The 12766-nt window shown below is 39.5% G+C and overlaps 1 protein-coding gene across 3 annotated transcripts in view; it reads right to left on the bottom strand.

Annotated features, from left to right (window-relative positions):
* Positions 1 to 12766, bottom strand: part of CDK19 (cyclin dependent kinase 19) — a 224938-nt gene that overhangs the window by 195012 nt on the left and 17160 nt on the right. For 2 of the 3 annotated variants that reach the window (XM_083176902.1, XM_083176899.1), the window contains exons 2-3: positions 8140 to 8193; positions 3364 to 3439 (exon numbers count right to left, since the gene is read on the bottom strand). In XM_083176902.1, coding sequence (XP_083033028.1) covers positions 3364 to 3439; positions 8140 to 8193 — 130 coding nt within the window. The remainder of the gene's footprint in view (positions 1 to 3363; positions 3440 to 8139; positions 8194 to 12766) is intronic. The other variant, XM_083176900.1, reaches the window with a different exon arrangement.

Genomic DNA, 12766 nt, shown 5'->3' with positions numbered 1-12766 from the left:
ATCATAATTTTGCCTCCGTGTGCAAGGTTGCGAATGGATGTTTATGCTAAACATCCAGTCGCATGTGTGCTGGGAAATTGGCATGTGGGGGGGGGGGGGGGGGGGGGGCCGCCAAGAATTTTTTTGCCTAGGGCATCGAATTGGTTAAGGCCGGTTCTGGAGGGAGGAGAGCAGGGAGTGCAGCGCTTACACTGGAAGAGTTGCCACTTCAAGTTGCAGCACCGCTGACACAATTGCAGCTTTGGAGAGGAGGAGAAAGATAGACAGAAGGACACAGAGAGCCACACTACGTGCAGCCTGTTATCCAGTATGGCAGGTGCAGCAGCGACAGCAGGGTAGCAGAGCAGTGGGGAAGTCTCTCCAGCCGGGCACCTACTTGCTTTGCACTGACTCAGTTAAGATCAGTTTGGCCAAATTGGCCATGGTTGTTGCTTATTATTATAAAGAGTGGACAATATTTGGGCCACCATATCCTGCCCAGTGAAGTGTCACTACGAGCTCTTCATAGCATTGCCCCCTTCACACTATGCCCTAAGGTTGATTACACTAGAGATTACTTGGGCAATATAACATGTATTGGAAATATTTAAACTTTTATAATAATGCTCCAGGAGACAAAACCACAGTATGATTAAAACTACATTAATATTATTATTATTTTATATGAAAATTCTTTGGTGGCAAATTATTAAAACAGAAGTTTTATGAAAAAGCGTCATGGAGATGCTGTTATACAGGAATGGTCAGCAGAGGGAGTGCTGTCATCAGGAAGCTAAGAAAAAAATATTACAGCCTTAAAAGCGATGTATGACAATATGCCCACAGTGTATAATCCATTAAACTACTGCAAGTAACAATTCTAATAAGGAGGCCATTAGCATCAAACTGGCAAGTCTTTGTCTCTTTATATATGTGATCATTTTACATTTTTTGCTATAGGCAGTATGGATGGTGTAATAGTATTAATGGCGCAGATATATTAAGCCTTAACAAGAGATAAATTCAAGTGTGATACGGAGAGATAAACGTCCAGCCAATCAGCTCCTTACTGACTTTTTTCAAACATACCCTGTAACATGGCAGTTAACAGGTGATTGACTGGACTTTTATCTCTCCTTATAAAACTTGCATTTATCTCTTGTTAAGGCTTAATACATCTGCCCCACTGCCTCAAAGCACTGCAGGGGCGCTTTATGAGAGAAAGAGGCCCGTGTGCAGCCTCCATCATTCAGGCCCCCTCCTCTGCTGCCCGCAGCATTCCGCTGCACAGACCAGTAAAGTGAGAACTGGAGTGCTAATACTCTACTGTACCTCCAAAAGAATGGCACGGTGGCCATTTTTTCAGCAATTCAGGAGTGATTATTCTATATCCATACAATATCTGGACAAAAATATTCAGAAGCCATACAACCATTACACCAACAGGGACTATAATGACATTGTATTCAAATACATAAACTTTTAAAGGGGTTGGTCCCCCTTTTGCATCTATAACAGCTTCCTGGAAGGTTTTCCACAAGATTTTGGAGTGTTTCTGTGGGAATTTGTGCCCAATCATTATGTAGAGCATTGATGAGGTCAAACAATGATGTTGGATGATAAGACTTGGTTCACAATCTTTGCTCCAGTTCGTCCAAATAAGGGTTGAGGTCAGGGCTAAGTGCAAACCAGTCAAGTACTCCCACATTAAATTCATCAAACCATGGGTGAAACGTAGTAAAATGTGATTATTTTTTTTAGACAGTTCACATTTTTTTTTAGAAACGAACCAGGAATGGCCCATGATCCTGGTGCTGGTTATAGAAATATGTGGGTACCCCACTTTTTTGTCCCCCTGAATTTCTAAAACCAGGACTGGTTTAATGAGCCCGGGGCGATTTTTAAAAAATTATTTCTTTATTCGTTCTATTTTTTTACACAGGGCAGCATTGCACGGATCTGACTGATCCATGCAGGCTTATGCAAAACTTGCCGCAAAAAGATGTTCTACTTGTCGTCATTCATATTTACTGGTGAATTTGTATTCGAATTCATCAGTACGAATGATGGTAAATCTGGTGATCACATAGAAGTCTATGGCCGCATACGCCCGTGTTCTATCGATGGTGTATTTATTTAATTACAGTTTTTTATATGCATTTGTATCAGCAGAATACGGTTGGCCGATCAGCCGATGCCCGGGACCCAGGCGTATTACAAATCGAAAGGGTACCATTGAATGCATTTGTACCAATTCGATTAGTAAATTTAACCCTATGGGTCATGATCCTCCATCTGGGCCTATATATTGCTTTGATACCACTGATCACACTCGTCTTCTGCAAACCTTTATTTCCGCACACTTCTGTTCAGATCCCTTTATACCTATCCATACGATTCTTCAGTGTTTCTAACTCTGCCACACTATGTGTTGGGTTCCTGTAAGGTTCTGTTTTGAGACCACTGATATTTTCACTTCTGTTCTTTTATTTTCACTTCTGGTGAACTAATATAAAAGTCATTACCACCTCTCAGTTGACAACATATCTACCTCTCCTCTGCTGACCTAACCATTAGCCAGGAAGGCACTCACCAGGGGCGCCAGTCAAGAATGGGGCACCATCCAGTGGTGCCACCTACGGCCAGGAGGTAGAATTGCACACTAGTTCTCATTGAGAAATACTCAGTCTGCACTCGCCACTAGCCAGTTGAACTCTCTGTGTACGCAGTCACGATGGTGGATTTAGATGGGGGGGAGCAAGGAGGGTCAGGGTATGAGTAGGGCGTGAGGCACCTCTTCTAACCCTCTTCCAAGCAGTCCTGTGCTGACTGCCAAATGCAAGCCAGAGTACCACTAGAGCAAGCATACAGCATATGATCCCTGCGGTTGCTGTCCCGCCCGTTCCCACTTAGCAATCAGGTTCACAGGTTACAGCATAGGGGTGTATTCAATGCACTGATGGCGAGCTATGATAGTGAGCAGCGCCGATAGCTCGCCATCAGAGTATTTAACTGCCTCCCCTTCATGTGCCATTTCCTCCTCACTGGTTCTTTTCAGCAAGGTAGAACAGCAAGTGTGCCCATCAAAACGGAGGGGCTCGCTGCATTTGCAGCAAGAATTTCTCCCAAACATTGAATACGGCGAGGATTACCCTCCGTCAATACCCTCGCCGCTGCATTGAATACTCTCCATAATCTGGTGGAGCTCTGTATTGAGAGGTAAGAAGCATGTTGACAAATATGGATTAACCCCAAAGTGTGTTGCGGTTATTGTGTACTACGCAGAAGTGTCGGGAATAATAAAATAATTCTGATTAATCCTGCATACGTTACTGTTATAATAATTACTGTACATTATCATTGCCACTATTCATTCACACTTACTGCAATCTCTCTACAGGCCGACATGGATATTCCTGTACCTTCAATTTGCTTCAGTGCATATTCTTTGTCATCTTTTCTGTAAGAGCCAAAAATAAAAGAACAGTTATGAAACTAAATCATCTACATTTAAGATTGCATTAAGTAATTAAAAAAGTATATTCAAATGTACCAAAAAATGACTGAAAGGCTTCTCAGACATTGGTATAAAATGGTCCACTTGATCCCATTTTTATTTATTTATTCCTTTATATTTGAAATAGTTTATGAACCTACTCATGGCTTCTAAGGTTTAAGAGAGACATTTAAAGAAAGAAGTGGAAATGCTTGCCACCAACTTCACTGAACTGTCAAATAATGGGGATAGGGGGATGGGGGAGACCAGTGCACAAGTGTGGTAGATAAATGTAAATATTAAGAAACAATTTATTAAGTCCACTATAAAGCAGTCATAGGTAAGGCTATTTTGCCTTACAATAGGTCACAGGTTGTGGAGGTGAAATCAAAAATATATGTATTGGGTAGTAAGAAAAGTACTATTTTTTTTTGTTGGGGCAAACTTGTTTAAGAAAAAAATATATTTTCTATTAATTGTATCAATAGAATCAGCATACAATAAAGGTGTCCAATATATACCCTGATGTGTCCTAAAAATGGCTCTTGCTACACAGAAAAAAGTGGGGAGTGATTCCCAGAAAAATGGATAAATATAAAATGTAACTTTTATTATTAAAGCTTGTTAAAAAAATTAGAGGACATATATATATAATTAAACGTAAAGACAAACCGACAAAGAAAAATGTGCAATCATCTGCATGTTCAGTGTGGTTGCTCAAAGCATATTGGTAACATGGGTTGTGTTTTCATACCAAACTGTGGTAGCGTTGTCTGATTTGAAATTACACTCCAATGTATAGAATATGGGTATATCAATGAACCAATAATCTCTAATAGAAAATACATGGAGGAGAGAGAATTGCAGGTGTGTGCCCTGCAAATAAATTTTGTATAACAGTGTTGGTGACCACTGGTCAAAATTGATCCAATGTTCAGTAACCCATAGACAAAAGAGATCGACTACACAATTATTCACATTAATTACCCTCAAGAAAAAATGCAGTGTGCACATTGACAGTTTCTTAGGTAATTTACTAGGCAGTATGTATTGTCTTATAAAATGTAAATTTTCTTAAACCATAGGCCAGCGAAAATATAAGTGATTAACTATAATTATAACACTATCATGTGTCTTGTATACAATTTTGACACTATGATGTGTCTAAGGTATGCAGCCTCCGTAAGTCTCAGCTCTTTGCAATTTAATATTCAGTTAGTACCCAGCGGTTATAATGTATCAGTTATAAAATAGATTGATTCTCAAAGCTTCACTTTGAAGGGATAGGTGGAAGGAAAAGTCTCCTTTAAAGTATCTGATCTAGATTGCTGCTGCCACACTTTGTATACCATGTGAATAAGTAGGTTTTTGGGTTTTCAGACTGTGGTCACCCACTGTGTTACTCATCCACACCAAACAGTGCCAGCATCATAGTTAAGGGCCTTATTCTAGTGCACTCTTTCTGACAAAATCCTTTTTAGATGGACAAAACCATGGGCCTTATTCGAGTTCACTCTTTCAGATAAAATCCTTCTTAGATGGACAAAACCATGTCCACTGCAGGGGGGGGGGGGGGGGGGCAGATGTAACTTGTGCAGATCTAATTAGATTTGGGTGGGGTTTTACTTCAAAGTGAGATCTATATTGCAGTGTTAAAATAAAGCAGCCAGTATTTACCCTGCAAAGAATCACCAAAAAATCACCAAATCTATTTCTGTCTGCACGTTACATCTGCCCCCCTGCAGTGCACATGGTTTTGTCCATCTAAGAAGGATTTTGTCAGAAAGAGTGAACTCGAATAAGGCCCCATGTGCACTGCAGGTGGGGCAGATGTTACTTGTGCAGAGAGAATTAGATTTGGGTGGGGTTTTACTTCAAATTGAGATCTATATTGCAGTGTAACAATAAAGCAGCCAGTATTTACCCTGCACAGAAACAGAATAACTCACCCAAATCTAATTCTCTCTGCACATTTTACATCTGCCCCCCCCTGCAGTGCACATGGTTTTGTCCATCTAAGAAGGATTTTGTCAGAAAGAGTGAACTAGAATAAGGCCCTAAGTTATGTGCTTGTAGGTATGGTGGGTGAGCGTATCTACTGTTGCTCAGGCTTTGTGGAGAGAATGGAAACTAAGTTTCTGCTTTCCTGGCTACACAAGGGCCCCCTGAATAGTGAATACCAGTGCAGGGTGAGCTCCTTAATGAGGTCAGAATGAGAGTACTTAGTAGAAAGAAGAGATATTTTAAGGTTGAAATTCTAAAGACCTATGCTTGTATAGTTCAGGTGTGCTGCTGCCCCTCACATACAAATATGTGCATTGGTGAAGGGTGAGCGGCACCTGTTCTCTCGTGTATTGGTCTTATAGGTAAAGCTATAGTGACAGTGTGTGTCTGAGTCAGATAACCCCTTAATTGCCAAAGTAATTAACCCTATTTAGGGAATATGGTAGGTTCTTAGTGTAAGGTAGTGAAGGATATCTATAAGTGTGCCAGGAGCTGTCCCAGTGCTGGGTGTGCAGTATGTATTAGTTACCCTTCCAGCTGTACTGCTGGGCTGCCAGATAAGTGATTCTGGTAACAGGGGCTGCTACCCAGTTCCTCAAATGATCATTTCGCTCTGGCTTCCACACACTGAGTCTTCTTTATGCCGGCACTCCCAATCAAATTCTCAATGGCTTGGGTGCACTCCAATGAGTAAGTATACACAGTCCAATAACGGAGGCACACAGGAGGTAAATAGCAGAAAAACGTGTATTCAGCAAATGAACATATATATATATATATATATATATATATATATATATATATATATAGGGGAGGGAGAACATGCACAAGTAGAGCCAAGGAACACAAAATGGAGGAAATAACTGTATTTAATTTATCTAATTATGACTTAACAGAGACAGAAAGGAATGTACTTTTCAAAGGAATTTCTTTTGTTCAGACCTTCCAACAGAACGCCTTTCAGTGTGAGGTGGAGCTACATAGTTCCAACGCACACTGAAATTGAAAGATGGGCTTGTTGGGCAATGTTGTTGGATGAGACCACGTCGGAGTTTTTGACACAGGACCATCCAGTCACTCCCTTATTATACATTTTGCCAAAGATTCACAAGCCCCTCCATAGACCACCGGGGAGGCCTATTATATCTTTAAGAGGGTCACTATGTCAAAGTATCTCCCAATAAATTGATTTTTTTTTCTACAAAAAATAGTGCTCAATTTTCCTACAATTCTAAAGGACACATCAGACTTTTTAAATCGTTTACAGAAGTTTGGTAGGGTACCTGAGGGGAGTTTACTTGTGATGTGTGACATAACAAGTTTGTACACTATTCACCATGAGGGCATAGAGGCCATTAGAAAATCAATTATGGGCAATCTATACTATACTGGCCCACCAGTTGAGTTCTTCTTGTTATTGGTTGACTTTATTTTACATAAAAATTACTTTCTATTTGAAAATTCCTTGTTTTTGCAGCTCCAAAGCACATCCATGGGGTCCAATATGGCCCCGGCCTACGCAAACCTTTACATGCATCAATTTGAGTCTAAAAACATTCTTGACAATAGGGTATATTCAGGTGATGTAGCTATGTGTGTAAGGTTCATCGATGATATTTTTTTCATGTGGACCGGTGGAAAAGAAAAACTAGTATCCTTTATCGATTACCTCAATAATCTGAAAGGTACTATCAGATTGACATATGACAGTAGCCCATCCAGTATTAATTTCCTGGATGTTTCGGTTGAGGCAGTGGGAGACCAGTTTCGGACATCAATATATAGAAAAGCTACTGACAAAAGTTCAGTTCTGTTAGCTGAGAGCTTTCATCCTCGGCCCCTCAAAAGGGGTTTGACGTACTCCCAACTGTTGCGGACTGTACGCACACTGGGGCACATGTGTTAAGCCTGATAAAGTGGAAGGTGATAAAGCAACAGTGCTTCGAGCACTGTGCCTGGCTGCGCCATTATTATTATTATATTGCTATTATATTCTCCCTCTATGCCCACTGGGATGGTAAATTTAGAACGAGTTGGTTTCAAAATAAAATCATGAATAGCTCATGTCGACCTAATAGATTTCAACCTTTTTCATGGGTTGACCTACTGACTGGCAATAGTGGTCAACCTTTTGACTGTTGACCTAGACACTGATGACCAAATGACAGAATACCATTCAGAGTATTACAAAAAAAAAATGAGGCCTCCAATTAATAATATCTTAATAGAGCCCAATAACATTATATTACAGGTTGAGTATCCCTTATCCGAAATGCTTGGGACCAGAAGAATTTTGGATAAGGGATTATTCCGTATTTCAGAATAATTTTATATTTCAATGATGTATCTTGAGGTATCGTGCATTTATGTTGTACAAACACATCAAACACATGAAATACACACAAATATATTTTATTTGTGCATAAAACAAGGTTTCAAAACATGAAACAAAGTTTGTGTATTATCTCAGATACTGAATTTAAATGCCAAGCTATCATTTTCTTGTACATATTTAGTGCCAGTTACATGTCATGTCCTCAGTAATGCTGCTACAGATGTCCCCAGTAGGTTTTTAGCAAGAATTATTTTTCCTCACTTTCTGGAGACTATAGTTTTCGGAATAATTTGGTTAACGGATATTTGGATAAGGGGTACTCAACCTGTATTTGCCTTTTTCTGTTTTTCCCATTTGTGGGGAGATCTTCTTTTTATGCCTAGGGAGAAATGAATACATGAGTACATCTTTCTCTAATATTTGGGGTTAATATCCATAGTGTATCTGTTCTATGTCGGAACCAATTTGCACATAGCCATAGGTTGCCGTTTGCAGTTGATGTGCTATTTTCTGCAGCACTTCAAATGGATATACTGCTACTTTTTCACAACATTCATGACTACTTAGTGCTCATAAACTCCCTGACATTTTTTGTCAACTGTATTTAGTTAATAAGCTCTACTGAACCAATACAAAAAGCTAGCCTTAAGGGATTTTCCATGTGAACCAGATCAATGTATTTGTGGTACTCAATGTCAACATGCAAAGCAATAGCAAATGGAAACATCTGCATCAACCTACACAAGACATTTCACTGTGCTATACAACAATGTAACAGAAATACTACCCATAACTACTGTATTTTTAAACAAACACATCAACATAAGAATAAATTAAGTGCATGCAACATGTATTCAACATTTCCACACATAAATTCATAGTCAAACATTAGTAATCAATAGTTCATTTTTATTTGGGAGTCTATCATCTTGGTCCCCTATATTAAAAAAGACAAGCATTTGCCTTTTCCAAAATAATGTGATGGGAGAAATCTGGACCAGATTGGTTTTAAATGATGAATAGGATTATCTACAATGATCAGCAAACAGTTCACCTGTGTTTTTTTTTATTGAGAATCATCCCTTAGCATGGCAGCAGTGCTATATTTAGACACAATTATTACAGTAAAGGGGCGCACACATGGGGCTATTTAAGCCCTATTTCTAAGCAATCTCACTAGACCGCTCAGAAATGAAGCACAGTTTGCTCCGTGTGTAAACCCTATAGCGATGGGGATGGATGGTCCCGAGCATTGCCAATGCCCACAAAGATAGACAGTGCATGCAATATGTTCGATCTTATTATTATTAATATGTCAAAATACAAACAAATGTTATGATAGCTTCCTTTTTTTTAAATAAATGTATTTATTGGGTTTTCAATGAATAACAAAGTATACATTTCCAGCAATGGATATAGCACTTAAATAGACATACAACTGATATCTTTACATGCGTATAACAGCATTTAGCATCAACATCATTAAGTGAAATATTTGAATTGCCTGACAATATTATATTATTGCTGACAGCTATTTGAACCTCTACCTTTGGTCTGAGTATGCATTTAATACCTTAATGATCCATTACAACCTTATCATGAAATATGTAAGGGGGTGGGGAGGATGAGATATGTATGTGAGTGGGGTTGTGACAAAGGAGGGGGGAGGGGTCAGGGTGGGTGTCAGGTGGAAGTAGGGTACCTCTCTTATGTATATAAGTGAGATCTTAAGTCTATCATTGTTGTTTCAACAATCTATATCATGACTCATAAGTCCAATTCACTTAATATCGTAAACCTTTGTTCCAATATGGGTCACCATCGGAGGGTGGGCGCAAGTCTAGGGTGTCATAAATGTGTCTTTGTAGCATATCTGATTTTGATCTAATGAAGGGATCCCATCTACAGGAGAACAAAAAGGAAATACAAATTTGAACAGCACACATGTAATGAGAATCGATGCATATAAAAATGAATTAAATAAACAATAGGAAAATAGTAACTGGGTTAAATCAATGACAAATAAATTGATAATAAAAACAATATTGCTAGAATGAACTAGCACAAATGAATGCGTATTAAAACAATGGAAGGGGAACCCCCTGTGGGATGGTAATTGTGTCGAAGAGTCCGTTACTATGATACCCCTGGATGAACATGAAAATGTAAAATATTTACCACCCTTGGTAGGGTATGTATGTCCTCCCCCGAGTGTCCACAGGTCGGCCCAAAGATGGCTCAAATCACCGACAGTTTGTAGTGTGTGATGCTCGGATGCTCCCCAAAGGGTGGTTTGCAGGTGGTGTATTACCAAAAGCTGTTCCTCGAATGGAGGCACATGGTGGTGGAATCCTTAATGGAAACAGTGAATTTGTAGATCCAGGGGTTGGTTCGGACTTCAATCTAGATGTATATAATATGTGGGTGGGTTCCCAGCAGCTCTCTGATGTTATCATTTTCTGAATACAGTTATATTAAAATGAAGGTTTATTAAGCCAGTTTTTTGCCTACTGGTCATATTTTAACTATGTGTATTAATTTTATGTGATTGGACAACCTCACCTGTGGCTAATGAGCCATGTGACCCATATAACAGGGTATATAAAGCCAGCACGGACAGGGACAGCTACCCACCTTTGATAAAGCCACCAGGAGTAGGCAAAAAACTGGCTTAATAAACCTTCATTTTAATATAACTGTATTCAGAAAATGATAACATTAAACAGTGTTTGGGCCTAGCAAGTGAGATGCCGGATTAAGATCTGCTCCCTGGCGTCACAGTTGCCAGGATACCACCCCGGCAGCCCAATCATACACATCCACTTTCTTTTTTTTGTGTATTAGGCGGACGTTTGCATATGGGAACAATATATATATATATATATATATATATATATATATATATATATATATATATATATATATATATATATATATATATATATATATATATATGGGTCATAACAATTCTAAGACTTCCAAGGCGAGTATTCTTATTATTAATCTTGCCAGGTTTGATAAACCCAAAATGGGTTATCATACTAGTTCATTGCTAATATATTATCAATATCTAAATGGACATTGTTAGATATACAAATACAAATAATTGGAATAAGAAATGGTCAATAATAAAAATAAATATGGTACTCTTTACCTAGAAGGGCGCCCATCGCGGGCATCGCATGTAATTATAATGGCATGCAATGCGACCGATGCGATGCCCGCGATTTGACATAGAAATACATGTTAAAATGAAAATCGCGTCGGTCGCATCGCATGCGACCAAAAAATCACATGCGATGCGACCGACGTGATTACCGCGATTTTACATAGGGAACAATGTTAAATGGTCCACAGAGGCCAAATAGCCACCCTCAAGTGTGAAATGGCCCCCCCAATTGTTAACGCCGCCCCACGATCAACGTCAACCCGAAGCGTGGCGAGCGCAGCGAGCCCGCGAGGGGCGGCGGTACGCGTCCTACAACCCTTTCATACCCCCACTATCCACGTCGGCGTGGAGTTGAGAACAGAAAGCGTGGCGAGCGCAGCGAGCCACCGAGCCCGAAGCGTGGCGAGCCCCGAGAGGGGACGCGGATACCTTCACAGGTATCCGCGTCCCCTCGCGGGCTTCACAGGTGTCCGCGTCCCCTCGTGGTAAATATTTTGCATCTTCATGTTCATTTAGGGGTATCATAGGAACGGACTTTCCAACACAATTACCATCCCGCAGGGGGTTCCCCTTTCATTGTTTTAATACGCATTCATTTGTGCTAGTTCATTCTAGCAATATTGTTTTTATTATCAATTTATTTGTCATTACTATTTTCCAATTATTTATTAAATTACCGTATATACTCGAGTATAAGTCGACCCGTATATAAGCCCAGGCACCTAATTTTACAACAAAAAAAACTGGGAAAACCTATTGACTCAAGTGGGACCCTCACTCGAGTATAAGCCGAGGGCGACCTTTTCAGCATAAAAAAATGTTCGGAAAAAGTAGGCTTATACTCGAGTATATATGGTAATTTTTGTATTCATCGATTCTCATTACATGTGCGCTTTTCAAATTTGTATTTCCTTTTTGTTTTCCTCATCACGGGACTAACTACCCCGTTTATTGAACAGCTGCTGGTTCAGCCACTCTTGACAAGCGCCCCCAAGTTCTGACCCCTAGGGGACAGTCCTATTCTCTATTCTCCATCTACGGGAGAAGCCTGAAGTTATCCTATGGAGTTATCCTACAACAATAGAGTTATATCTATCGAAATACATATACCTCAACAGGAGATTGTCCAACTCCAGCAGAGAAGGACCTTTTTTGTGATCCAGTAGTTTAAAATAGTTTTCATGGCTACTGTGCAAAGTATAGTTAGAAAGGGGATCAGGTATTCCTGTCTCGTTGTTAAATTCCATGCATCGAAGTTTGATATCAATAATGGTAGCGGGTGCACCTTCACTTGTAACTTAAAAGTAATATTTATATAGTTCACAATTTTATACCAATATTTTTTAATTTTCCCACAGGACCAGATGTTATGAAAATATGTTGCTGAGTGGAAGCCACATTTCAAACATTTTCCTGATTCGTCCGGATCATAATAGCTTCGCTGCTTCTGCGACACACCATTTTAATATGCACCTCCTGTAACTGAGACATCTGTAGAGTTTTTATCGTCTTCATATAATATTTGAATAAAGTTGTTTTATCTATTAAAGGTATAACTGATATCCATGAATTTGCTATTTTATCTAGTAACATGTCTGAAGGTATTTTTTGTAACTCGTCGTATATCAATCTTGCCTTGAATTTATAAATTCTAAATTTGTCCACCCACTGATAAAATAGTGTTTGCGGTGAGTCTAACAACAGTGCTGTTGCGATTGATGCAGCATAGTGTTGCAGCTGCATAACCGAAAAAAGGGAGCTAGACTTAAGGCCATATTGGCCT

This window comes from Crinia signifera, chromosome 3 (assembly GCF_055691185.1).
Source record: "Crinia signifera chromosome 3, ASM5569118v1, whole genome shotgun sequence".
Taxonomy (NCBI): domain Eukaryota; kingdom Metazoa; phylum Chordata; class Amphibia; order Anura; family Myobatrachidae; genus Crinia; species Crinia signifera.
The sequence above is the reverse complement of the archived record's forward strand: the minus strand, read 5'-3'. Positions and strand labels throughout refer to the sequence as shown.